Source organism: Heterocephalus glaber, unplaced genomic scaffold (genome assembly GCF_053883595.1).
Source record: "Heterocephalus glaber isolate CG9 unplaced genomic scaffold, H.glaber_assembly_v1.0 deba00001610, whole genome shotgun sequence".
Lineage (NCBI taxonomy): Eukaryota > Metazoa > Chordata > Mammalia > Rodentia > Bathyergidae > Heterocephalus > Heterocephalus glaber.
In genome coordinates, this window is record NW_028258381.1 from 39,613,480 (window position 1) to 39,638,065 (window position 24,586).

The window sequence follows — 24,586 nt, forward strand, 5'->3', positions numbered from 1 at the left end:
CCTGGGTGATCTGAAATTATAATAGAGCGAACCATGTTCTGTGTTCAGGAGATACTGGACTCCCTTGCTGAGCTTTACTCCCTGTTACAAGAGGAAGACATGTGGGCTGGCTTATGGCAGAAGCGGTGCAAGTGCTCAGAGACGGCGACTGCTGTTGCGTATGAGCAGCATGGATTCTTTGAGCAGGTGGGCAGGCACTGCTGGTGGGATGCCTGGGGACGTGCCAGTGTGACACTTTTCATCTGCTCTCCTTGGTCCTGTTGGAAAGAGTGGGCAGACTGCTTTTAGTGCTTTAATTTTAATCCTCGGGTTTGTTCTTGCACACTGGTGTGGGCCATGATTAGAGCCTGGCTCTTGGTGCTGTGTAGGACACTTAAGACACAGAAACTTAAAAGCGAAGCAAGCCTCATGGCTCTTGATCTCTAAAACAGAGTGCTGGATGGGCTCACTCTCTTGCATTCTGGACGGGGTTCGAACCACTCCCTCCTCTTCTGTTCTCTGAATAGTGAGCTGGGGGCATCAGGCGGTATTAGAGGAAATCCCAGCACACTCCCAGTCTGTGATTCTTGTCCCTCACACTCGATCACTGGCAGTGAAAAAATTGTGTTTCCACTAAAACAGTGGCTTAAAAGCATTATTAACTTTTTAGGCCCAAGAATCTTATGAAAAGGCAATGGATAAAGCCAAAAAAGAACATGAGAGGAGTAATGCATCCCCTGCCATTTTTCCCGAATACCAGCTCTGGGAAGACCACTGGATTCGGTAAGCTGAAAACAGGGATTGGCATAGTTCAGAATTGGTTAAAGAAACCAAGGAAAAATAAGAGAATTCCTCATAAAAGAGGCCCACATAAAGAACAAACAAAAAGCTAAGAATAGCAGTTAAAGTCTTGCTAATGGAGAAACAAATTATTCCTGCTGCCTCTTGGCTCTGGGCTCTGGGGTACATGGTGTACAGTTTTTGGTACCCAAGGAGGAGTAAATAGTTCTCTGCAGTGGAGCCCACTGAGGCCTCCCATCACAGTAACCCCAGTCCCACCTTGTGAAGCCCGGGAAGTATGCTGGTGTCTGAGCCCTGCTCTCCACCCTGGGTTTTCCAGGTGCTCCAAGGAGCTGAACCAGTGGGAAGCCTTGACGGAGTACGGCCAGTCCAAAGGTCACATAAACCCCTACCTCGTCCTGGAATGTGCCTGGAGGGTGTCCAACTGGACTGCCATGAAGGAGGCGCTGGTGCAGGTGAGAGACTTCCTGCTCCTGGTCGGCTGTAAGTGAGGACTGGGCGCCTGGCACCTTTCACAGGAGCTCTGTGTTTCTCTTGGAGATTTCTCCTCACCTAGACCTAGTTGGGCATTGTTGAGTTGAGAGACAGCTCTTGGGAAAGAAGCATTCCTTCTGGTTATTTCTAATGGCTCCTCTACATTTGAGTGAAAGTACAAATTTCCTATCGTTCAGTTACAGTTATAAGTACCAAGTGTGGAGACCTTAGACCTTAAGAACAAAGGAATAACCTAGAGAAACCTGGAAGCACAGAATCGATTGTATTGTTAGAAACACTAGACCTGAGTAACAGAGAGGATGCGCCAGACTAGCCCAGGGCCCAGTGCATTCGCTGTTGTCCATCAGAGTTGGTAGAATTAAACAGTCTTGTATTCAAAGTCTGTTGCATTGGTAGAATTGACAGCTGTGTAGCGTACGTACGGGTGAGTCATTAGCTTGGCTTCAGTTGCACATGCTTTAAACTAAACTTCAGCATGAGGAGTTTAGTCCCTAATGGAGAGTGGGCACAGGAATACAATGCCTGTTTTCCCTCTGGGAAGCTTTTTAGCTAGATGTGTGATGTGCTTTCATAAGCTAGACAGGTTGGTCACGTGCTGGAATTCACCAGGGAAGAGTGTCCAGAAAAGACAGCCTAAACACGACTTCTGTAAGGAAAGTAAGTTTGTACCTATAGTCATAAACTTTGTTTATTGCTTTACGTAACTGGCCGTAAGAAGTTGAACTTTTTCTTTTTTGACCCTTTATGGTGAGGGAAGAATGCCCATCAGTTCCTATACAATTTTCTTTCACTGCAGGTAGAAGTAAGTTGCCCAAAAGAGATGGCGTGGAAGGTCAACATGTACCGTGGATACCTGGCCATCTGCCACCCTGAAGAGCAGCAGCTCAGTTTCATCGAGCGCCTGGTGGAAATGGCCAGCAGCTTGGCCATCCGCGAGTGGCGGCGGCTGCCCCACGTGGTATCCCACGTTCACACTCCCCTTCTGCAGGTGGGTACTTGCCCTCCCCTGAGCCCAGCCTCAGTCAGCCCCTGCAGCAGAGTAGCTCGGGTCTGGGCAAGGTCCATGGACTGAGCGGGATAGTAGAGGAAACTTCTTCCCTGGTGCTCTTCTTTTCCATTGGAGCTTGTCCTCAGTCAAAATGTGGAGTGGAAAGAAAATGTTGCTTCTCACTTGTGGAGGATTTAAGGTCCTGGTGATGGAAGACATTCTCACAAGTGCTTTTGAGTTTTGCTTAGTTTAGAGATTTTCTTTGGTTCCCACTGTACCATCAGCAGTGTGATGCCACTGTTTAGTCCTAGAAGGTCCCACCCTCGAGCCTCTTAATGCTGCTGTTACATGGCCCATGCTCTTAAGTTCTTCTTGCACAGGTCATCTGCACTGTTATTTCCAACAATTTATTCCAGCCCCACCAGCCACTGTTCAGCTGCTCAAATCTTACGGTGTCCACTGCTCAGACACCGTGCATGCATCCCCAGGGCTGTGCCAGCCTTGTCCCTGTTGTATCTCTGGTGTGCAGCACACTGGGCTGGTGTTAGGGTAGTGATTCTGTGTGGTAGTTCTGTTGAAAAAGTAGTTCTGAGAGTTAAATTGGAGTGAATCTCTATTAGTCTGTTTTTTATTGTTAATAATGCAGTACCACATACTGGTACATTTCATGATGAGCTTCTGTCTGGTAGAGTCCTTAGGTGATGCAGAGCATCAGATGGTGGGAGACCCTGTGCGTGTGTGTGTGTGTGTGCGCGTGCGTGTCCTCCCTCTGGCCTGTCTTCGTACACAGCCACCAGTATTCAGCTATGGCGGCTTCACCTGATGACCCCAGCCAACCACCCCATTCATCTCCCGAAGGCCCCACCCTAAAACACCATAGTTGGATTAAGTTTCTGTCCTTCAGTACCTTTAATTTGGTGGGGATTAAATTCCAGCATGAGTTTCAGAGAGGACAGACCATATTTACACCATGACAGTTTGGTTGCTTATGAATACACTCTGGTACTGCAGTCTTCTCAGTGGATGAGAAGTTTGTTGAAAAAATTTTGTTTGGATGGTTTTGCTTTTTCTGAAGGCATACTCTAAAGTCACATGTATTTTGTAAATATGTAGTATCTGTAATCCAAAGTATTAAAATATTGTAAAGCATTTTCTTAGGAGTAGACTTTTTCTTCTAAAAGTGTAAAGGTGGATTGCCTGCTCCTGTAGCTATTGGGAAATTTATTTTTGTAAGAAAATGGAGGGAAGGTTACATTTATGAGCTATTAGATGTGTCAGTGCAAGAAGTATCAAATGTGAATAATGAGAATTAATTATGAATGAATAACTGGGTTTATTGTGCGGTTTATTTCAAGCATGAAATATTAAATGCATCATTTCAAACACAATCCTGATTTGATATTTTAGAGGTACAGTTAAAGGCAATTTTCTTTCTCTTTTAATGCGCTCATGGTTGATAATCTGTATATTAGTTTGGTTATGAACAAATTGACTACATTTAAGGAGATGATTTCTACCTCTCATTCACACCACTAACCAACATTATAACTAAGAAATCTTACAGAAAACACAGAAGTACCCATGAAAATGCTTTTAGGGAGCTATTTGATAGCACTTAATTTTGATTGTTTTGATAATTACTCTTCTGTTTTTTGAGATGGGGAGTCTCACTGTGTGGCTCAGGCTGGCCTCAAACTCATGGGCACAAGTGATCTGCCTGCTTCAGCCTCCTGACTAGCTGGGACCACAGGCATGTGCCACCATATCTGGATATTAGTTTTTTGAACTGACAAATAATTGTATATATTATATATTTATGACATGCAGTGTGATTTTTTTGATATTTATATTAATAAGTTGGTTGCATCAGTTAAATGTTACATATTTAGAATATTTTGGTGAAAAAATTCTTGCAGGCATCGTTTGTTACAGTGATCATTCTGTGCAATAGATCACTAAAGCTTATTCCTTCTAAAACTCTCCAAATACCCTTTCATTAACCTACCCCCTCTCCTCCATTCTTCTCCCTCAGCCTCTGGTAACCTGTGTTTTACTCTATTTCTATGAATTTGACCTTTTTAGATTCCCCATATAAGTGAAATAATATCAGCAATATTCATAATAGCCAAGATATGGAATCAACCTAAATGTCCATCAAAAGATGAATGGACAGGGCCGAGGATTTAGCTCAGTTGTTCCAGTGCCTGCCTTGAAAGCGCAAGGTCCTGGGTTTGATTCCCGGCTTCTCAAAAGAAAGGAAAAAAGATGAATGGATAAAGAAACGTGGTACATGTGTGACATAGCTGTTAGGAACAATGCTGCAGTGAATGTGAGAGTGTGGTTATCTTTGGCATACTGATTTCAGGCCCTGTGGATATATACCCAGAGGTGGGATTGCTGGATCATGTGGTAATTCTATTCAGGGAGAGGGAGACAGAGACAGAGGGAAACACAGGAAGAGGGACCAAAAGTAACACTTAAAACAGAAATCCTGGTACTTTTTTATTCAGTAATTCTTCATCAGTTTTGAGAGATTGCAGGTGATAGTCTGTTCCATTGACATAACTGAAAGCACTATTAACTGGATTCCTAGATCAACCACTAATTTGGTTGATTGTGAATCACAGATTGTGAATTCTGTCATGGAGCAACTTCTAGGCAGAACTTCCAGAATGGCAGAGTAAGATCTCTGAAGGACTCTTCCCTCATGAGAGCAGCAAGAACACTTGGGGAAATTGGCAGAATCAACTTTTTACAAGTTTTGGAAGTTAAACAGAGACTTGCACAATGTAAGGAACGTTATTAAAGAAAAAGTTTGTATTTCAGGAAAAACAGCAAGCTCTGTATTATTTCAGTTGCTCTAGTTCTCTCTCCTTTTGGTCAGTTATGCAGTAGATTTAAAAATCAGTAGCTACCTTTGTGTAGAACAAAACAGATTGAGAAATCTCAAAAAAAAACCCTGATCCCAGAGAGTTGGCACTAATTAACCAGCATTGTAGCTCTCTATAAAAGCCCTGTTCACAGAGTTTGTCCCTTTTAACCTGACTCAGCTTACTCAGAGAGGCAAGCTATTTTGGGATACATTTATACAAACAAGGAACAGCAGTCGCTTAACATTAAAGCTACCTGATAAAGCAATACCAGCCAGGCACAAGAGACTAGACAAGGAAAGGGGAGACTGGAGAATAAGAGCTCCATAGGGTGTTTTCTTTTTTTTCTTTTTGGCACCGGGGCTTGAACTCAGGTCCTTTTGCTTGCGCTGCAGGCTGTGAAACCACTGAGCTAAATCCCTGGCCCAATAGGGGGTTTTCAAAAGCTCTAACATACTCCTGAGAATCTTGAAGACCATACATATCCCCCTTATTTAAAAAAAAGCGGGAGGGTAGGAAGGAAATGAAAAATTCATTAACCTAGGGCTCAGTAGCCAATTTGAGCAGGTAGAAGAAAGAATTAGCAAACTCAAAGGCCAATGATGTTATCTAGTCAAAGAAACAGAAAGAAAAAACAATTGGAGAAAAGCAAGCGAAGCCTTAGGGACCTGTGGCATGCTCATAATGACAGCCACAGGGGAGTGGAGTGAAAGAGAAAGAATAGTTGAAATAATGCCCCTAAATTGCTCAAATTTGATAAAATTATTTAGAAAACATTTAACTTTTCTTCCTCAAAGGATGACATCACGTAAGAAAACAGAATGGGAGAGCGTATGTGTAAATCTTATCTAATAACTTTCACCCAGAATATATAAAGAACTCTTAGTAATCAGTAATAAAAAGAACTGAATTGAACAGTGGGCAAAAGATGTAGAGCTTTCACTCCAAAATGTATGTAAACAACCAGGAAGCACTGGAAAAGATGCTCAACCTTAGGGAAACACGATCAAAAGCATAACTAGTTGGGAGAGGGCAGTTTGAGCAGGGTCTTGCTATGTAGTTGAGGCTGGCCTTGAACTCACTGGGTAGACCAGGCTGGCCTCGAACTCAAGGCAATCCTCCTGCCTCAGCCTCCCAAGTGCTAGAATTTATAGGTGTGTACCACCAGGCCCCGGCACAACTAGATCTTGAGGATGTGGAGAAATTGGAATTCTCAGACACTGCTAGTGGGATTGTAAAGTACTGTGGCCTCTTTCCAAATAGTCTTGACTGTTCCTTGAAGTGTTAAACATAGTTACTGTATGATCCGGCACTTCTGCTCCTAGGTCTTTTGTGGCCACACAAAACTGTGCAGGAATGTTCACAGCAGCAGTCTTTATAATAGCCAAAATGTGGAAACAACCCAGATGCCCATCACCATGTGAACAAAATGTGGTACATCCTTATTATGGAATATTATTTAGCCATCCAAAGGAATGAAGAACTGATACTGGTACAGCATAGGTGAACCTTGAAAGCATTATGCTGAGAAAAGAAACCAGGCACAAAAAGGTGCATGATTCCATTTAATGAACTGTCCAGAATATGCAGATCCATAGAGACAAAAGTAGATTACTGGTTGTTATGGGCTGGGGAGGGAGACTGGAGAGAGACTGTTAATGGTATGGGGCTTCAGTGGGGGTGAAAGAAGTGTCCTAGCATTTACTAGTGATGATGCTTGTATAACTCTGATAATATACTAAAACCTACCAAGGCGGTGAATTTAATGATGTATTCATTATGTCCTAGTAAAGCTCTTACATAAAACAAATGTCCTGTTCTGTTTTCAGCAAGCTTTTGAAACTTTGTTTATAGCATGGCAGGATTTAGATAAAATCTGAATGTAATGAACTAAATTTGAGATATAGATGAAAAGCTTAAGTTCTAGGCAATTTTGAAAATTAAGATCAAGATAGCACTGAACTATGTGAGTGATTCAGAAAAGCAATATTAAGTATTTCAGAAAAGCTCTATTTGAGAGATTCAGAAAAGCAATAGATATTGCTCAGAGGAGCATCCAACTGAGGGAGGGGATGTATCTGTAAGAAGCAGAAGGAAGACTGATTTGGTGCTGTTTTGGTAGGGTAGAAAACAACTGTGACAAGGATTTAGAGAAGAGAGAAATCCCTGTGCACCATAGGAAGACAAGGGCAGCAGAGATGGATTTGATGTAGATTCAGATAGACATAGAATTGTGACCAGGCTGCTCCAGATGAGAACCCATCAGAAGTTTGGAGCCAGCAACAAATGTGGGGTTTAAGAAATGGACAGACATTCAGAAGGGATGTGGTGCAGAGTGTACCTCTCAGCCCAAACAGAGTTGTTTTTCCAGATGCTGGATGTTTCTGTTTTGTTTTGTTTTGGTACCGGGGATCGAACTCGGGACCTTGTGCTTTGGAGGCAGGTGCCGGAACCACTGAGCTAAATCCCCAGCCCAAGATGCTGGATGTTTCTGTAGAAGTTAAATTCCAGGTTGGTGGAGGAAAAGCCTGCAGACAGAAAAACGGGGCTGCTGTGATCTTAGACATTGGTAGTCAAAGAGTTGGTGGCAAAGGGGGCAGGAAAGAGGAAGAGCAGTTTGGGGTACCCGTTCACAAGGCTTCGTGTCTGCACCATCGGCTCCCAGTCTCAGAGCTCACATGAACCACAAGCTGAGGTCTTAACACTGAGGGGATTTTAAGTGGCTAGTGCTTGCTGTGGAGGGAAAAAGAAATACATATGGAGTCTAAGGCACCTGTATATGGATGACTTCTTTTGGTAATGGTACCGTAAGATGCTCAGCGCAGTCCAGTTGTCTGTGGCTGGTTTGTTTTCTCCCGGATTGTTCATGTGATGCTCACCATGGAATCTCTTATGCTGGTCCCATCAGGCAGCCCAGCAAATCATTGAACTTCAGGAAGCTGCACAGATCAATGCAGGGTTACAGCCGACTAACCTGGGGAGGAGCAACAGCCTCCACGACATGAAGACAGTGGTGAAGACGTGGCGGAACCGGCTGCCCATTGTGTCCGACGACCTGTCCCACTGGAGCAGCATCTTCATGTGGAGGCAGCACCATTACCAGGGTAAACCGACCTGGTCCGGCATGCATTCACCATGTAATTTTCCAGATGCCCCGCTGTGCTGCTGTTGTGTCGTTTTGTTCTATTTTTTTCTTTTCCCAGATTTTGTATTTGGGCTGGGTGTGATAGGTTGAGGTGATAATGCTGAGGGGAAAGATGGAGTGGGAAAGATGTTGTGAAGCCCCACCCACTTTTACATTTTTCTGATGAGAAGGGAATTGCCCTGGACACTGTGTGCGACCCTGGGACGGGCCCAGGGGGACGGAGCACCAGGTGGTAGCACTCTGGCTCGAGGCCCTGCCCAGGAAAAGCTATTCTCGGTGCCCTGTGGAGCTGTCTGGTGTTCCTGGTCCCCAGCTCATCCCCTAAACCTGCTGGGCATCTGTGCGTTTAGGACAGCCTACGTGATTTCATGATTTACTTAGCTAAGAGAGTAAAGCCTGACTCTAGTTTACACCTTTTGTAACTTGTAATATTCTTGTAAAGTACAAAGAAAAGTAACAAGGATTTATCACAGAGCTTCCTGTTTTCATAAGCCATATGTGTGTTTCTCATTTTTTATTGAAGCCTTATTGTGTAGTAAGGACATGCCATGGGCTGATAACTCATTTCCTTACCCTCTAGCGATTGTCACTGCTTATGAGAATAGTTCTCAGCATGATCCAAGTTCAAATAACGCTATGCTCGGGGTTCACGCATCAGCTTCAGCAATCATCCAGTATGGGAAAATTGCCCGGAAACAAGGACTGGTCAATGTAGCGCTGGATATATTAAGTCGTATTCACACCATTCCAACCGTTCCCATCGTGGATTGCTTCCAGAAGATTCGACAGCAAGTTAAATGCTACCTCCAGCTGGCAGGAGTAATGGGCAAAAACGAATGCATGCAGGTAGGGCCTGAGGGACACTGTCCTCTTCTCCTACACACAGGAGTCCAGTGGAAAAGAGTCCATTTGAGGGCTCTGGGTCAGGTGATAGGGAAGGAGGGTTTGAATTTCACACACACACATCCTTCCACAAGAAATGAAAAGGAAACCACTCAATTATTTGAATGACACCCATGGTTTCCATTCTACTGTATGTTTACATAACATGTTCAAGGAAAGAAAAATACTGCGGCCTAGGAGACGGGTAGATTTGGACTGTATTCATCAGAATAGGTAAAAAATAAAGTGAACCTGACTAGTCATAAAGAGTTGCAGAAAATGATAATCTGTGTCTAAGATTGTTTGGCCTCTAGTGATTCAGTTCAAATAGTGCCCATCAGTCAGCAGATATTCATGGTTAAAGTATACTTGTCAGTAGCTTATGATGTTTATTGGCTAGATGAATACTTTTTGAAGCTTTTACATTACATGGAAATTTCAATATATTTTTCCTATTCACTTCTTTGTTTTTAAACAGGGCCTTGAGGTTATTGAATCTACGAATTTAAAATACTTCACAAAAGAGATGACAGCTGAATTTTATGCACTGAAAGGAATGTTCTTGGCTCAGATCAACAAGTACGTGTGTTGTATTGAAAGAGGGTAGTAGAAGAACACCGACTGGATTATTTCAGTGGTTCCTTAGAACTGAAAGCCATTGGAAATCTCAAGCTAGAAACGGACGTGATTTCATGACGAGTATTTGGTGTGACTTCTTAGTACTGTCCTTCTGCAGAGAGTAACTGGGAACAGATTGATAAGTCAGTCTGGTGTGTGGGATTGAGAAATTTTTAAAGATGAGCTGCTGATCACAGGACTGTAGATGTCATGGATTCCTGTCTCCACTTCTCCCCTGCCGTGTGGAATGGACTTGTTTCCTTTGTGGGGATGATTCTTATTTTAGAGCAGGGTTAGCAACTATAGCCAAGTCCATGTAGTTCATAACGACAGCCAAAGCTCTGGTTTTTGGAAATGAAGTTATATGGAGCACACCCACGCCCACTGACATTGTCTGGCACCACTCACAAGGTGACCGCAGTCCTGGTGTGGAATTGTGCGGTCTGCAGACCTGAGCCATTTGCTGCCTGCCAAACACTGTGGTAGAGAAAAGCAGCTGATGAGTTGCTGATTGCCATGTACAGGCTCTCAAACCCACTTTTCACATTTTCAGTGAAAATATAGGGGTTGCATTTTTAACTTACTTTTTAAAAAGTAAGCAGTTTTGTCAAGATCGAAGTATCTTGTCTTTTTGGGTAGTGTTTTATACATTCACAAGACAAAAAAATATATCATTTGAAAGTATAGTTCAGTGATTTAGGATATTTAGAATGTTGTACAGTGGACCCTTGAATTAAGATCAGCCTGACATACGAACAACTTGGGTTATGACCAGAATTTTGGTTTTAACTTATAAACAAAGTCTTGAGTTACAAACTGAATACTGGCCACTTGTGCTTCCAGGTGGTGTCAGATAGATTTAACCCTTACAGAGTTATGGAGGAACATGACAACATCCTTTCCTGTGTGGGGCTAATTGAGAAATCCTGGGCTAATATCTCCCTAAGGACCCTGAGATCTGCCTGTATATAGGAGAGAGACTTTGAAGGCTGTGTAGAGGAGCCTGAGCCTTCATTACCAACTTGAGTTATAATCAGCCCTTGGGAACGAATTGAGTTCTTAAGTCATGTCATTGCCAATAGCTAGTTTTAGAACACTTTTGTCATCCCAGAAAAGCAAAGGGAGTGTTAGCAGTCACTCCCCTTTCTCCCTTCCCTTTTTTGCCTACCATCCATCAGTCTATTTTCTGCCCTATGGTTCTGCCTAAACATTTCATATAAATAGACTTACACACATACTTACCTGGCAGGGGAGATACCATGATCACGAAGGTGGTTTTCCCAGGGCGAGGCTTATCCATTGCACTCCGGATGTACTGACCCCTGCGATGTCCCCAGATGTGGGAAACTTGACTGCAAATAAACAAATAGATAGATAGATAGACAGACTTACACACCATGTGGCCTTTTGTGACTGTTTGACAGTTTCACATAAAACTAAACGCAGACACTCCCGGCAGTTTAACACGTTGGTGCACACCCGAAGGAACGGAGATGAGACTTGGCCAGGATCATTTGCATCCGAACTAGTCATGATGGCCAAGATCGGATGTGGAAGCAGTACAAGTAGATAAAGTATAGTCCTTACATATGATGGAATACTGTTCAGTTATGAAAGAGGATAAAGTTCTGACACGTGCTGCATTATGGATGAATCTCCAACATTATGCTAAGTGAAAGAAGCTAAACTCAAGATCATAGGAGGTATGAGCTGACTGATAGGACATATGCAGACCAGATAAACCTAGAGAGGCAACAGGCACTAGGGACATGAGGTTGAGGGGTGGGGATTGGAATAACTGCTCAGATGGTTGCACAACAGCACAAATACTTTAAATACCACTGAAGTGTTTGCTTTGAAATGGTTAATTTCATGCTATGTGATGAAGTTCTCATGTTCTGTGCCTCCTTCCAGGTCTGAAGAAGCAAACAAAGCCTTTTCGGCAGCTGTTCAGATGCACGATGTGCTGGTGAAAGCCTGGGCCATGTGGGGCGACTACCTGGAGAATATCTTCGTGAAGGAGCGGCAGCTACATCTCGGGGTGTCTGCTATTACTTGTTACCTGCACGCATGTCGGCATCAGAATGAGAGCAAATCAAGAAAATACTTGGCGAAGGTGACACCAAAAGAATTAGTTTTGATAAAAGACCATCCCTTGCATTTAGATCAGAACCTAGCTACTAATCCATATTAGCTACTAATTCACTAGTCCATATTGGGTGAGGCCAGATTTCCTGCCTTATTTTCTAACTCCCATCGCTCTTTAGTGTGTCTTTCAAAGTTGTTTTAAAGCTGAGCAAACAGGCATGGGCAGAGCCTTGCCTAGGATCTGGGCCCGAGGCCTGTGTGTCAAGTGCTGTCTGGCATCACACCCTGGACGCCACTTTCTAGGCACCTGTGGTCACAGCCCTGACGCCCTCTGGTGGCTGCTGGTGATCTCTCTGCATGCAATGACCCCCACATACTGCTGAGCACTGAGTGGGTGTCAGACATGTGATTGCCTCCTGGTGTATTTCTCAAGCTTGAGAGTTCTTCAGATTGATTCCTTTCTTCTACAGTAAGCAGATAAGTAAAACCCAGAAATGCAAGGTGTGATCAAAATACAGGGTGAATGTTTAAATTTAAAAATTTGTTACAATAAAAAACACTGCCATTAATCCCCCCACAAAAAAATTCCCCCTTGCTTTGAACATTTATTTTTAATTTTTTATTCTAATCAGTGCATGTTTGTGATATGTAATGAATACTTTCTTCATGGTACAGTGGTACATGTACATACCACATCTTAGCCCTTCATACTACCCCTTCCTCTTTAAACACTCTTATCCCATCCTTCTTGCCACTTTGTGAAGCAGTTCTGGAAGTCCTCTTTTTGTGACTGTCTTTATGAGGTGTGATAAAAATACAGTGAACACTGCTACCAAGCGCCATCCAGCAGAAAGGCAGGCTCATAAAAACAGTGTGTTTCATTCTCCTGGCTCACCAAATCAAACACGTGTGACTTACAGCTCTTCCCTAAGTCAGAATGACCATGAAAGATAAGTGTTTCGAATTGATTCAGGATATTGAGGTACTCGTGACAATGCAACTGAAGACTTGAAAAAGGATTTTTAGTACTGCTTCAGAAAGCAAGAAGGATAGGATAAGTGTGTTCAAAGGAAGGAGGAGTGTTTTGAGGGGGATTCATGGCAGTGTATCTTAATGTATATTTTTAAAAGTTTAAGCATTCACTTTATATATGTGTGTGTGTGTGTGTGTATATTTTTGTTGTTGTTGTTGGATTTTTTTTTTTAGTACTGGGCATCAAACTTGGGACCTTGTGCTTTCGGGGCAGGCGGCAGAACCACTGAGCTAAATCCCTGGCCCATTCATTATATTTTTTGATCATGCTTCATAATTCTTGCAGAAAATTTAGGAATAAATTGTTCTGTTCTTCCTGTTTCATCCATTAAAGTTTTTAGAACTCCTTGATTTAACATTAGCACTTGGAATGTCCACTAGCACATGTACATGGAAGTGGAAGCCAACCCCAGCTACTGACAGAAGCACCATCTGGATCTGACCCTGCAGCTGTTTGTTCCTAGATATCAGGGTTTCAGATACCCATGCAGTCCATGGTGCAGCACATGATCTCCCTGGTGTAGGATGATGATAATTAGAGAGTATAGCAAAAATCTGTTCTGTTCGGTGAGGTTATGCATGTGAGTTAGCAGGTCAGCAGCCCTAGCCACCTGCCTGCTACCACAGGGCACTGCCAGTCAGCAGATTGGATCAGTTGGTAATTGTCATTGCAGCTAAATGAAGAGGAAAAACTGTAGTCCAATTTTAGGTTTTATTTAACATTTATATGTTAAGTTTGGCAGTAAGTTGGTCATACAGTAGATATTTTTCCCCATGGCCAGTAAAGATCTGGTTTTGAGTGTTTTGTGGTGCTGAGGTTAAACCCTGGGCCTGTAGGATCAACATGGGGATGTGCTGCATCCCCAGCCTCCCCAGGAGCTGTGTTTATAGGCAATGTGCCACCATTTCCTGCTCATGCAGTTTTAACATTGGAAAAAAAAGTCGCTTCATTGAGTGCCTCAGAATTGTCATTCAACTCTAGAAGTTTTCCTCTGCTAGGTGCTGTGGCTTTTGAGTTTTGACGATGACAAGAACACATTGGCAGATGCTGTCGACAAGTACTGCATCGGCGTGCCGCCCATCCAGTGGCTTGCCTGGATCCCACAGCTGCTCACCTGCCTGGTCGGCTCTGAGGGCAAGCTGCTTCTGAACCTTATCAGCCAGGTGCGCATCACGAGACATGTCTGTTATAGAACAGTTTTGTCTTCACTTGCTTTCTTCTACAAAGTCAAGTTTGAATGCTCAAAGTATTGAAAATAGCTCAAAAGTTACTGAAGAATATATCAGAGTTGAGATCAAGTAGCTAATAAAGCATTGCACTGTTGAAATTGTAATTTCTTACTTGAATATCTTTCTGCATGAAACAAAACAAACTTGTATTAAATGGAAGATTGTGTTCTTGCGAAGTTAATGTCTGGTTGGCAATTCTCAACTGATTTCTCGTTCTGTGCCCTTGAGACTGTTACCTCACTGTGTTTGCCACCTTGGTACAGTTCAGCTGCACTTGTGAGACTCCAGCAGTTCTTTGGGGAGGTGGGAATTGGACAGGTCCAGGTCCCACACTGTTCTTTTTAACTGTCATTTGAGAATGGTTCCAGAAGGTCCCTCTCTGAAAAGACTGAGATAAAGAACCAAAATAGTAGATATCAGATCCTGTGGTGTACACAGCACCTGTTGTGTGTGTATGAAACCATGTAACTTCAGGAACAAGCAGTGAGGCAGCCGTGTGATTTGGATGCTCTGGCACTCAGGGCAGCATCTGTGTAGAGCTTGGCCCCAGAACCTGTCTGTTGTCTTCCTTAGATTTACTGAATGAAATGAACATGGGGTTGCTCTGGGCAGAACTGATCAAATGCAAGTGTGGATCTGTCTTAGGTCTTTTAAAGCCAAGTGAGAAATCTCACCTTCTGTTCAATCCAGCCTTGTGTGTTAGATCATCAGTGCAGTATTTTTTTTCTTGGTCCAAATGCAGACCAAAAAGTCATTTCCAACATAGTATCCATTAGTTTGAGTACAAATTGTCTTCATCTAGGTAACACAGTGTGGAGCAATGCTGTTTATGACTTTCTGTCTCTGAGCAGGTTGGACGTGTGTATCCCCAAGCCGTCTACTTTCCCATCCGGACACTGTACCTGACCCTGAAAATAGAACAGCGGGAACGCTACAAGAGCGGTATGTCCGGGTGGGTCTGGCTGGCCAGGGTTTGAGGACTCCTTCCGTGGGCGTCCTGAGTCTCCAGTGCTGTACACACACCTTGGCCCGCAGCTACTTCCCTACATGTGGCTGGTCTCTTCTTCACGAAGGGGCCAGAGGTCAAAGCCTGATCTCCAGAGTGTGTGGTTCTCCTCACCAGTGTGGTGGGGTGTGCATCTGGGTGATTGATTCGTAGACAGAAGAGAAATCTGAAGATTTGAGCTATAGAGAATTACAAAATTCACCTTTCTCCTTAGTTACTTTTTCTTCTTTTTGGGGGGTGGGTATCGGGGATGGAACTTGGGACCTTGCGGTTGCAAAGCAGGTGGTGGCACCACTGAGCTAAATCCCTGGCCTACCTTTCTCCTTAGTAATAAGAAAATCCTAGAAATGGTATGAATGTCCACGACTGTGCCACACTGTTCAGGTTAAAAGGAATGTCTTAAGCTGTGGTAAGATTCTACAGTTTTGCTAGCTATTTGGAAAAATTAATTCAGGATATAAGACTTTAAATCTCTGTTGAGCAGCTTTCCTATGTAAAGAAAGAACCTCATTAAGGGTGTCAGATACTGCCTCAGGGTGGTGTGCTTTGCCAGCCATTTCAGGAGTGTTGTTTCTCAGACGTCACACACTGGGCTGTGGCAGTGTTGCAGGTTAATGAGATGAGGTGGGGCCTGGGGCAAGCATACAGCACATCTCAGCTCCTTGTCTTGGTCATTTTAAGGAAAATATTTTTTCACTTCAAGACTAAGTGTGCTAAGTGAAAGCCAGAGAACAGGGCATGAAGAGTTCTGCAGTGTATTTCTCTTTCTCATCTAGCAAGTGACTACCTTTTTGAAGAATAACATTTTACAAATATGGTTTGGTTTTCTTGGATGAAAAGGGCAGAGTTGCTTATTGACTACTTTTAGATTCTTTGAGCTTTAGTGAGAGGCACACACTAGGAAACATTTTTCTACACATTTTAGTTGGAAAACCCTAAACGTGCAGAAAAGGCAGAAATGAAAGTGCAGTGCACATCCGCAGCTTGGCACACATGTTGTCGCCTCTGCCTTTTGCTCAGCACGCTCACTGGTTTTGTCCCAGTCAGTAGGCACGGCTGTCCTTAGAAGCAGGGCATTCTCCACACAGTCCTGGGGAGATGGTCCTGTGGCAGTCAGTCCCCACACCGGCAGGAACCAGCGTTCCTTTGGCCAGTGGGTCCTGTAGAGCTCCAAGCTCAGCATCAGTTGGTGTTGCACTGACATTGGCATTGTGTGTGTTGCTCTCAGATTCTGGACAGCAGCAGCCAAGTTCAGTGGGTAACCAGTCCCATTCTGCATCAGATCCAGGGCCCATAAGAGCAACAGCACCCATGTGGCGCTGCAGCCGAATCATGCACATGCAGCGGGAGCTCCACCCCACCCTTCTGTCTTCCCTGGAAGGCATCGTCGATCAGATGGTTTGGTTCAGAGAGAACTGGCATGAAGAGGTACGTGGGGCTGACTGCACCTGCTGGCCAGCTGTGGGCAGAAGGTGGTCTTTTGATTCTTCAGTGGCCACCTTATGTTTAGATTTAGCTGCCTAAATCATTTTCTGTTTGCTGCCGAATTTGACTACAGACCAGGTGAGTAGTTGATCTCTGCACAATAGCACAGCCTCAAATATCTGAAGCAGACAACCTCAAAAGAAAAGGATGAAATCGAGGAGGCTATTTCATGCTGTTAAAATGCATATTTTGTCTACTTCTGTGCCTTCGGCTATTGAAGTGACACTGGTTAACCAGGTGGCAGCCATGTGTGAGGACAGTGGTATAGGCAAGTGCAGGTACAATTCCAGAGGGGACTTCGTTCTTCAGGGGTCTTTCTAGCAGCCAGCCACCTCCTTGTCACACACACTGTACTGCCCAGTAGTTTGTCTAGTTGGGCCCGAGGCCAGCTGGCCACTGGTCCTTAAGCCTTGCACTTGTCCCTGGGGACATGCGATGGTGACAGCAGGGCTGCATGGAAGTGGGGTTCCTGCAGCCCATCACCAGGTGGGGGGTGTGCCTTGAAGAAGCGGAGCGCTCTCTCTTGTTCTGTTGAGTGTTCAGGGCCTTTACTTACAGGTTGTCAGCGGCACACGGGCAAGGGGGTCAGGCATGGCAGGTGCCCTGCTGGCTGGTCGCTGTTCAGTTGACAGCCTTTGCTGTCTTCCCCTAGGTGCTCAGGCAACTCCAACAGGGCCTGGCAAAGTGTTACTCTGTTGCCTTTGAGAAAAGTGGCGCAGTGTCTGATGCCAAAATCACCCCCCACACTCTGAATTTTGTCAAGAAGTTGGTGAGCACATTTGGAGTAGGCCTGGAGAATGTGTCGAACGTCTCAACCATGTTCTCCAGCGCGGCCTCCGAGTCTCTGGCCCGGCGAGCACAGGCCACAGCTCAGGACCCCGTCTTCCAGAAGCTGAAGGGCCAGTTCACCACAGGTGAGTCTCGCTGTTTCTGTTCCATGGAAAGAGCATCTTTTTCCTGGGTCTTTGATATCTAAGCTGATTATACTCACTAATTTTCCCTCACTGAACTGGGCGTGCTGGTTGGACTGTGTGAAATACAGACTGAGACTACTAGGGACTTGTGACAGCCGTCACCGGAGCTATACACCGTTCCCTTCACACTGAAGGTTGGAATTTGGAACTGTGACGTAGGAGTTGGGAAGTGGAAGGTTTTCGGGCCAGATTCTCTTGCTTCCCATTAGTCCTTCCCTCACTTGACAAGGTGAGGTGTTGGGATTTAATGATGCAGGGCTTGAAATGACGAATAAAAACTCGGCAGTGGACTCTGGGGGCAGAATGACAGGGAGATTATGTTTCCGTTACCTGTCACTAGTGCAGGTGAAGGACTTTCCTAGGCCCAGATTAGTGCAAATCTTGGCTCTGCCAAGGGCAATGAATCCATTTTCCCTTGTCCTGGGGTCTCCTCCCCGGCACATGTGTGCTGTCACGTACACACATGCCTGCATGCACACAGAGTGTTCCTGTGTTGTTTGGGGGAGTCTACCCCCAGACACGTAAGTCACTTTGGCCACTCAAGTGGCTTCTGTAGACAGCATGAGTGCTGACCGTGTGAAACTGATACTCGGCTTGTGCGATCCCCCAGAACAAAAAGCACTTCTGCTTAATTACAGTTTGTATAACTGTGTCTGGAATATTCTCTTTTCACTAATAGGTTAAACCATAGAATAAGTGGTTTACATTTTTAGGCATATAAAGTATCCTTTCTCCTCTGTTGTGCAGTGAGCTGCATCCGCAGCCTCTGCTGTGGTGCACATTATAATCTCAGCACTCTAGGAGGCTGAGGCAGGGGGAATCACAAATTTGAGCCTAGCCTGGGAAGTTTCACAACTTAGTGAGATCTTGTTTCAAAATAAAAAGGGTTGGGAATCTTATCTCCCTGGTTCAATCTTCAGTACTGTAAACAAACAAACACAACTGAGAGTACAGTAAAAATATGAATATGTGAAAACACTCCATTAATTAGGAAGCCAGGACTCCCTTTGAATCTTGCTGAAGAGCGGCCTGTGCTGTCCTCATTCTAGGTGGAAGGGGCTCGGGCCACCTGTTGTCGGGTCTGAGGTGTCCATCGCGGGTGACACACCTGTCCTGCATGGGAATGGGGAGCTGGAGCCCTGTCCTGCTTTCCCGCCGGCCGAGAGCTCTCAGCGTCTTGGGCTAGTCTTGTGGAATCCGTGTGCTGCCCTCGCCCTTCTCTGGTAAAGGAGTGTGAGAGGTGAAGAGTCCCTAGAAGCCATCCTATCTTACTTAAAAGACATAATATTCAGCATATCCTTACCTTAGAATGCCCGATCACTGCGTCAAAGGTAGTTTGAAATGTAGAATTAGAAATGGGGCGGGGCCGGGGATTTAGCTCAGTGGTTTTGTCCCCTGCTGCACAAGCACAAGCACAAGGACAAGGACCTGAGTTCGATCCCCGCTACCAAAAAAAAAAAAAAAAGAAAGAAAGAAATGGGGCAAAGCACCTGGATTTTGATGTTAAAAACCTTACAGAACCTGAAACTCAAAAGCAGTTGCCTCATGAGGCTCCCAACCCCCGCAGAGCATAGCAGTCTTCCGATGCTTAGATAAAGGGCTCTGCAGCCTGCTGTTATCCCCCCAGAGGGGCCTTCTGTCTCACCTCCGGGGTCCCTTTCAGGGAATGAGGGTCCTGAAGATTCTGAAACAGTATGTGACATGGGTCCCACAGAAGTGGAGGCATATTTTCTTCCCTGTTAAGGACGTGTACGTGAATATTGACGGCCACTTTATTGATCATGGCCCCACATTGGAAACTACCCTCAGAATATATTGAATAGAATGACGAAGTACAATTCATCTGTACTCATCAGTAAAAAGAAGTTAATTATTCATGTAGACAGCAGGTTGGGTGAACCTCAAACTGCTGAGTGCAAAACGCCAAACCCAAAAGGATGCCTCCTGTGTGATTCTTACTTAGGAAACATTTGTGAGATACCACCATTGTGGAGATTGGGAACTGATGAGTAAATCAGCCAGATGTTAGTGGGGGAAGAAGTGGGTGAACTACAGAGTTTAACGGTGGGAGTGTAGGGACCGTGGGCTTGGACTTGATGGTGGTGTAGCATGCAAACCTGCTCATGAGTGCTCTGTCATTCGAGTGCATGTGTGACCCATGAACTGTCAGTTCTGTGGCTTTGCCACCATCTGTAGTTAGTCTAAAAACTTAAGGACATGATCAGGCATGAGCTTGGCAGCACTGAGGCCCAGTGGAGAAGGAGCAGCCCTGGGTGCAGCTCCCTTGCAGCTGGAGGTGGACTTCTCACACCTCTGTGGGGGAGCCTCACTTCATCTTGCATTGGTGTGTTGGTCTCTCTGGCTACCTGCTCATGTGATATTGTGGCCCTGAGGAATTCAAAGGGAGGAGATGATAGCATTTCAAATGAAAGGAAAGGGAAAGTAATCGCTTGACGGGTAGGGGAGCTCAGTGGAAGGTTGTCCTTAGCATTCATGAGGTCCTGGGTTCATTCAGCAACCCTCTGCCCCTCCAAAAAGAAGCAAAGGAAACCACATAAATGCCATGGAGAAAATCATAAGCATATGCACTGGCTTTCATAAACTGACATAACTCCACAGTAAATTCATCCAGGGACAGGGATAAGTGTCTAGCAGAACCAGGTCCCAGAGCTGCTGCACCTGACCCTGAGGGGCAGGTACTTAGTGCTCTTCTGTGGGTATGGGAGAAACTGTGTGAAGCTCTAGGGCTGGTACCATCCAGTACGCTTCACAGCAACTAACAGCAAATCCTACGACACTTTTCAACCAGGCTGCAAGATACAGTATGTGCGGTGTTATGCTTGTACAATAAGTATCTTAATGAGTCTGACAACCTGACTTTTCTGTGGCTTTTGGCCTAGATCACTTTTCTGGGTTCAGCACCAGCTGGTACAGTCTGTTGAGGGGCCATTTTGCAGGAAGAATGTGGTGGGCTATTTCTGGACTTGTGTCCCAAGCACACAGTTGGCTTTTGCACAGGTTACAAGTGACACTTTTTAGGGAAAGGCAGGGAACTCGTTTTGCCCTTGGACCGCCCATCCTCTGGTGCCTGTGTGGGCCTCCCATCCATCAGGGCTTTGCCAGCTTCGGGTTCTAGGCTGGAGCTGTTGGCCACTTGGTCCTTTATCTTCACCTCCAGCATGCCTCTGCCCTGGGGAGGCCAAGTGGGAGGAGGCCATCTTTGCTCAGCGTAGGGGAGGCTCTGCCCAGCAAGGCTGAGCGAGGTGGGCATGCGAGCTGATGAGAATACAGAAGACTGAGAGTCCCCTGGGCAGGAGGAGCTGGAGAGATGTGCACCTCCTTGTGGTGCAGTGGCACACGGAGGTGTCTGCAGCCATTGCACGGCTCCGGGAGGCGTCAGGTGCAGCAGCAGGAGGACCGTGCCTCCTTGTGACCCCCAGGATCCAGTTCTCTAACAGGTGGCAAGTTAGTGATGAGGTGCTTTGCAGCCCTGCCGAGAATCTGGAAGGAAATTGAGGGTTTAAAAAAAGACTTTTTAATTGAATTGAATTTATAATACTGAGTCTCAGAAAAATCCGAGAAGTACATTACCCAGGGAATTTTTTAAGGCTTAAGTGAAAATGTCTTCTGTTTTTGTCATTTTGGTTTCTTATTCCATTCCTTCTAAGGAAGTCACTGTCAGTGGTGGTCTCGATATTTCCATTTCCAGTCCTTCATCTTCCCATAGGTTATACTGTTGGCCTTGGCCTCGGGACCTTCATTCCTTGGTGTAATGAATGCTTGTGCTCAGAGACAGTGTGACTGGGGCCGCCCTTGGAAGTGATCCCTGGGCTCCGGAGACCCAGCACCTAGGCTGCTGTTGGGAATTGTGGGCGGTCCGCAAGCTCCTGGCTCTGCTGAGGGCCCGTGTCGCCCCAGCCTTCTCGGTCTCCGGCAGCGATCCTGTCGTGGCTGGGCTGGGCTCTGTGTTGGGCTCATCTCTCTTCCTCCCCCTCAGAGTGGCGAGCAGCCCAGCTGCCAGCTGTGCTTGCCGTCGAGGGCTGTAACCTGTACTTCAGAGAGCACGTGAGACTGGAAATGTTCTGCTCCACACCCTGTGTGTTTTGGGGTTTTTGTTTTTGTGTTGGTACCGGGGATCAAACACAGGTCCTTGCACTTGCGAGGCAGGTGGAGGAACCACTGAGCTAAATCCCCGGCCCTGCTCTGCACCCTGGGTAGGACACGCCCGGTCAGAGCTGCTAGATGATTGAGTGGTGATTTTATAGTGAATTAGAAAAGCCCAGACAATTAAAAATGTTTTAATTGTGTTGTATTTTGCAGATTTTGATTTCAGTGTTCCAGGGTCCATGAAACTTCATAATCTAATTTCTAAATTGAAAAAGTGGATCAAAATCCTGGAGGCTAAAACCAAGCAGCTTCCAAAATTCTTCCTTATAGAGGAAAAGTGTCGTTTTTTGAGCAATTTCTCTGCACAAACAGCTGACGTGGAAATTCCTGGGGAATTTCTGATGCCAAAGCCAACACATTATTACATCAAGATCGCTAGGTGAGTGAGCCCAGCGGGCTGTGCAGGGGGATTCCGGGTAAGTCCTGGGCAGTATTTCAGGCCTTGGTTTCCTGGAGTGGGAGAGAATACAACTGCCTTAGGGTGTGAGTGATTGGGAGCTGTAGAGGCCTTAGAGGGCCTGTAACCTGCAGGCTAAACTTCCTGAGTAAAGAGCGGGTTTGCTTTCCAAAGAACCTTTCTGAATCACCATGGAGCCTAATAAAATGTGAAGTCCCCAAGCTTTTATGACTCTTGACGCACAGTGTTTGTGGATGGCACAGTTGGACAGTTTCACAGTTTACTAGAGCTGCATCTCAGGACATGTCAGAAGCACTTCGAAGAGGCCTCCCTCAACGGTGGTGGTGCATGTGTTTTTATTTTTAAGTCAGACACAGTGTTCTGCTTTTCTGTATGCGTTTCCCTTTCTTTCAAGCTGTGTCCTGGCCAGCTGGCCCTCCTGCCTGCCTTCCACCAGTGACTGATACATCATAAAATACTGTCTCATTGCTATAACTTGTCAGAGTGGGGTAGGGTAAGGTAAATTAGTGGTCCTGAGCTTTCCAGCCTGCCTGTCTGTGCTAGTTCTGTGTATTCCACTCTTCCTAAGAAGGAGAGACAGCAAGACTTAGATCTCATGCTTGCTGGTTGCTTGCTTTGGTAGGTTCATGCCCAGGGTGGAAATTGTGCAGAAGCACAACACAGCAGCTCGTAGGCTATACATCCGGGGGCACAATGGCAAGATCTACCCATACCTCGTCATGAACGATGCCTGCCTCACCGAGTCTCGGAGGGAGGAGCGTGTGCTGCAGCTGCTGCGCCTGCTGAATCCCTGCTTGGAGAAGAGGAAGGAAACCACCAAGAGGCACTTGTTTTTCACAGGTACATGCTCCACCTGTGGGGCCACAGTGGCTCTGCCAGATCCGAGGAGGGGAGGGAGATCAAGAGGAGGCGCAGCCTCGCCTCCCAGCTTGTGCCCAGAAGTCGCTTCCTGTCCTCAGGCTGCTTGCTGGGAGATGAGAGCTCAGCGCTGGGTTTCTCTTGGTTCTTTTCATCGCACAGAATTGATGCCCCTGTGCGCTTCCTGTTGTACCCTCCAGGAGCCTCTCCACGCTGGTGGGGCTGGCTAAGCCAAGGGCTCCTGCTGTGCCAGTGCACTTCGGGTTTCAGTGAGGTCGTAGCCTTCTCCCAGGCCCCCTGTTGCAGTGTGTGCCACCGCCTGCCCAGCCTGCCTTCCTGGAGTGAAGTACTAAGTCTGGGAAAGCCAGCAGCCCTGCAAGGCTAGGGAGCTCAGTCTCTGTATGACTGAGCTGCCCACATTTAGCACATAACCCCCAAGGTTGGGAACTCATACAGTGCTTATGGCCCATCCTTCGTGGAACTTTCTTCTGATAGCTAAGGTGTAGGCCAACCCATTTTGACCAGAATGTCTGTCCCTTAAGTTGGCTATCTCAGAATGAGTGGATTAAAAAACCAATCTAAAGAAAGCTTGCTTATAGTGCATCATAGAGGGTTGTATGTACTTCACCAGTAGTGTTGATCCCAGCTGTGGATGTTAGAGGATTCTTTTCCTCTTCCAAACATCTGCTTATCACTCAGTGACAATCTAAGTGCATGCCTGGCAGTCATCTTGAAATTTTTTTTTACAGACTGAAGCCAGAGCAGCAAGCTAACAGCTGCGGCGTAACTGACATTACATTAAATTGGCCACATTTGCTCACTAGAAGTCAGCGTCCTGCCGGCATGGTAGCACATGCCTGTTGTCCCAGCATTCTGGAGCCTGAGGGAGGAGGGTCACCAGAAGTTTGAGCCTGGCCCGGCCTACCTACTAGTTCGAGGCCAGCCTGAAGTACATAGCAAGACCCTACGTCAACAGAAAAAGTCAAGAGCCCCTGTGTACTCCTGTCAGCGCTCCCCCACCCCCGAGGGCTCTATTGCCTGGACACTCCTTCTGCCACAGCCTCAGCAGCACCAGCGCAGGCTCTGTGCGGCCCACATTGGGCAGGATGGATTTTGAGGTCATCTTAGGGAAATCTCTCAGCTCTCTCCAGCTTTAACAGGATAACTTAATACCACAAACAGCCCTGTGGCGTAGCTCTAGTCACCCCATTTCTGGGTGAAGAAACTGGCATTCAGAGACCTGTCAGCTTTTCCCAAGAAACCTCACTAGGGTGCGGACGGTGGGGCCGGCTGTCTGGGCACACGTGGCCCCTCCCCAAGCACCCCCTGCTCATTCCAGGGGGCTTGGGCAGGTGGCTGTGCTATACTCACCATTACGTGACACAGTGGCCTGGCCGCTGCATTTCAGACACTAGAACGGCCATGGGGCAGACTGCTGGTGACTGGATTCCCTCTGGTGTGTCCTTACCTGAATGACCAGAGCGATGTTTCTCTGCTTCTGCAGAGCTGGAACACAGCCATCTAGGTGGCCAGAAGGCGAGTTAGCAGTC

At 45.9% G+C, this 24,586-nt stretch overlaps 1 protein-coding gene and 1 pseudogene across 11 annotated transcripts in view; both read left to right on the top strand.

Annotated features, from left to right (window-relative positions):
• Trrap (transformation/transcription domain associated protein) overlaps nucleotides 1–24,586 on the top strand; it is a 122,600-nt gene that overhangs the window by 92,585 nt on the left and 5,429 nt on the right. For 5 of the 11 annotated variants that reach the window (XM_013070634.3, XM_021254780.2, XM_004840488.3 and 2 more), the window contains 14 exons: nucleotides 49–186; nucleotides 650–762; nucleotides 1,100–1,235; nucleotides 2,072–2,263; nucleotides 8,042–8,270; nucleotides 8,859–9,124; nucleotides 9,639–9,739; nucleotides 11,693–11,894; nucleotides 13,898–14,062; nucleotides 14,980–15,070; nucleotides 16,363–16,562; nucleotides 17,272–17,533; nucleotides 21,914–22,139; nucleotides 22,801–23,018. In XM_013070634.3, coding sequence (XP_012926088.1) covers nucleotides 49–186; nucleotides 650–762; nucleotides 1,100–1,235; nucleotides 2,072–2,263; nucleotides 8,042–8,270; nucleotides 8,859–9,124; nucleotides 9,639–9,739; nucleotides 11,693–11,894; nucleotides 13,898–14,062; nucleotides 14,980–15,070; nucleotides 16,363–16,562; nucleotides 17,272–17,533; nucleotides 21,914–22,139; nucleotides 22,801–23,018 — 2,539 coding nt within the window. The remainder of the gene's footprint in view (nucleotides 1–48; nucleotides 187–649; nucleotides 763–1,099; nucleotides 1,236–2,071; nucleotides 2,264–8,041; nucleotides 8,271–8,858; nucleotides 9,125–9,638; nucleotides 9,740–11,692; nucleotides 11,895–13,897; nucleotides 14,063–14,979; nucleotides 15,071–16,362; nucleotides 16,563–17,271; nucleotides 17,534–21,913; nucleotides 22,140–22,800; nucleotides 23,019–24,586) is intronic. The other 6 variants (XM_013070635.3, XM_021254782.2, XM_021254783.2 and 3 more) reach the window with 3 other exon arrangements.
• On the top strand, nucleotides 11,013–11,142 carry LOC147822720 (U1 spliceosomal RNA; annotated as a pseudogene).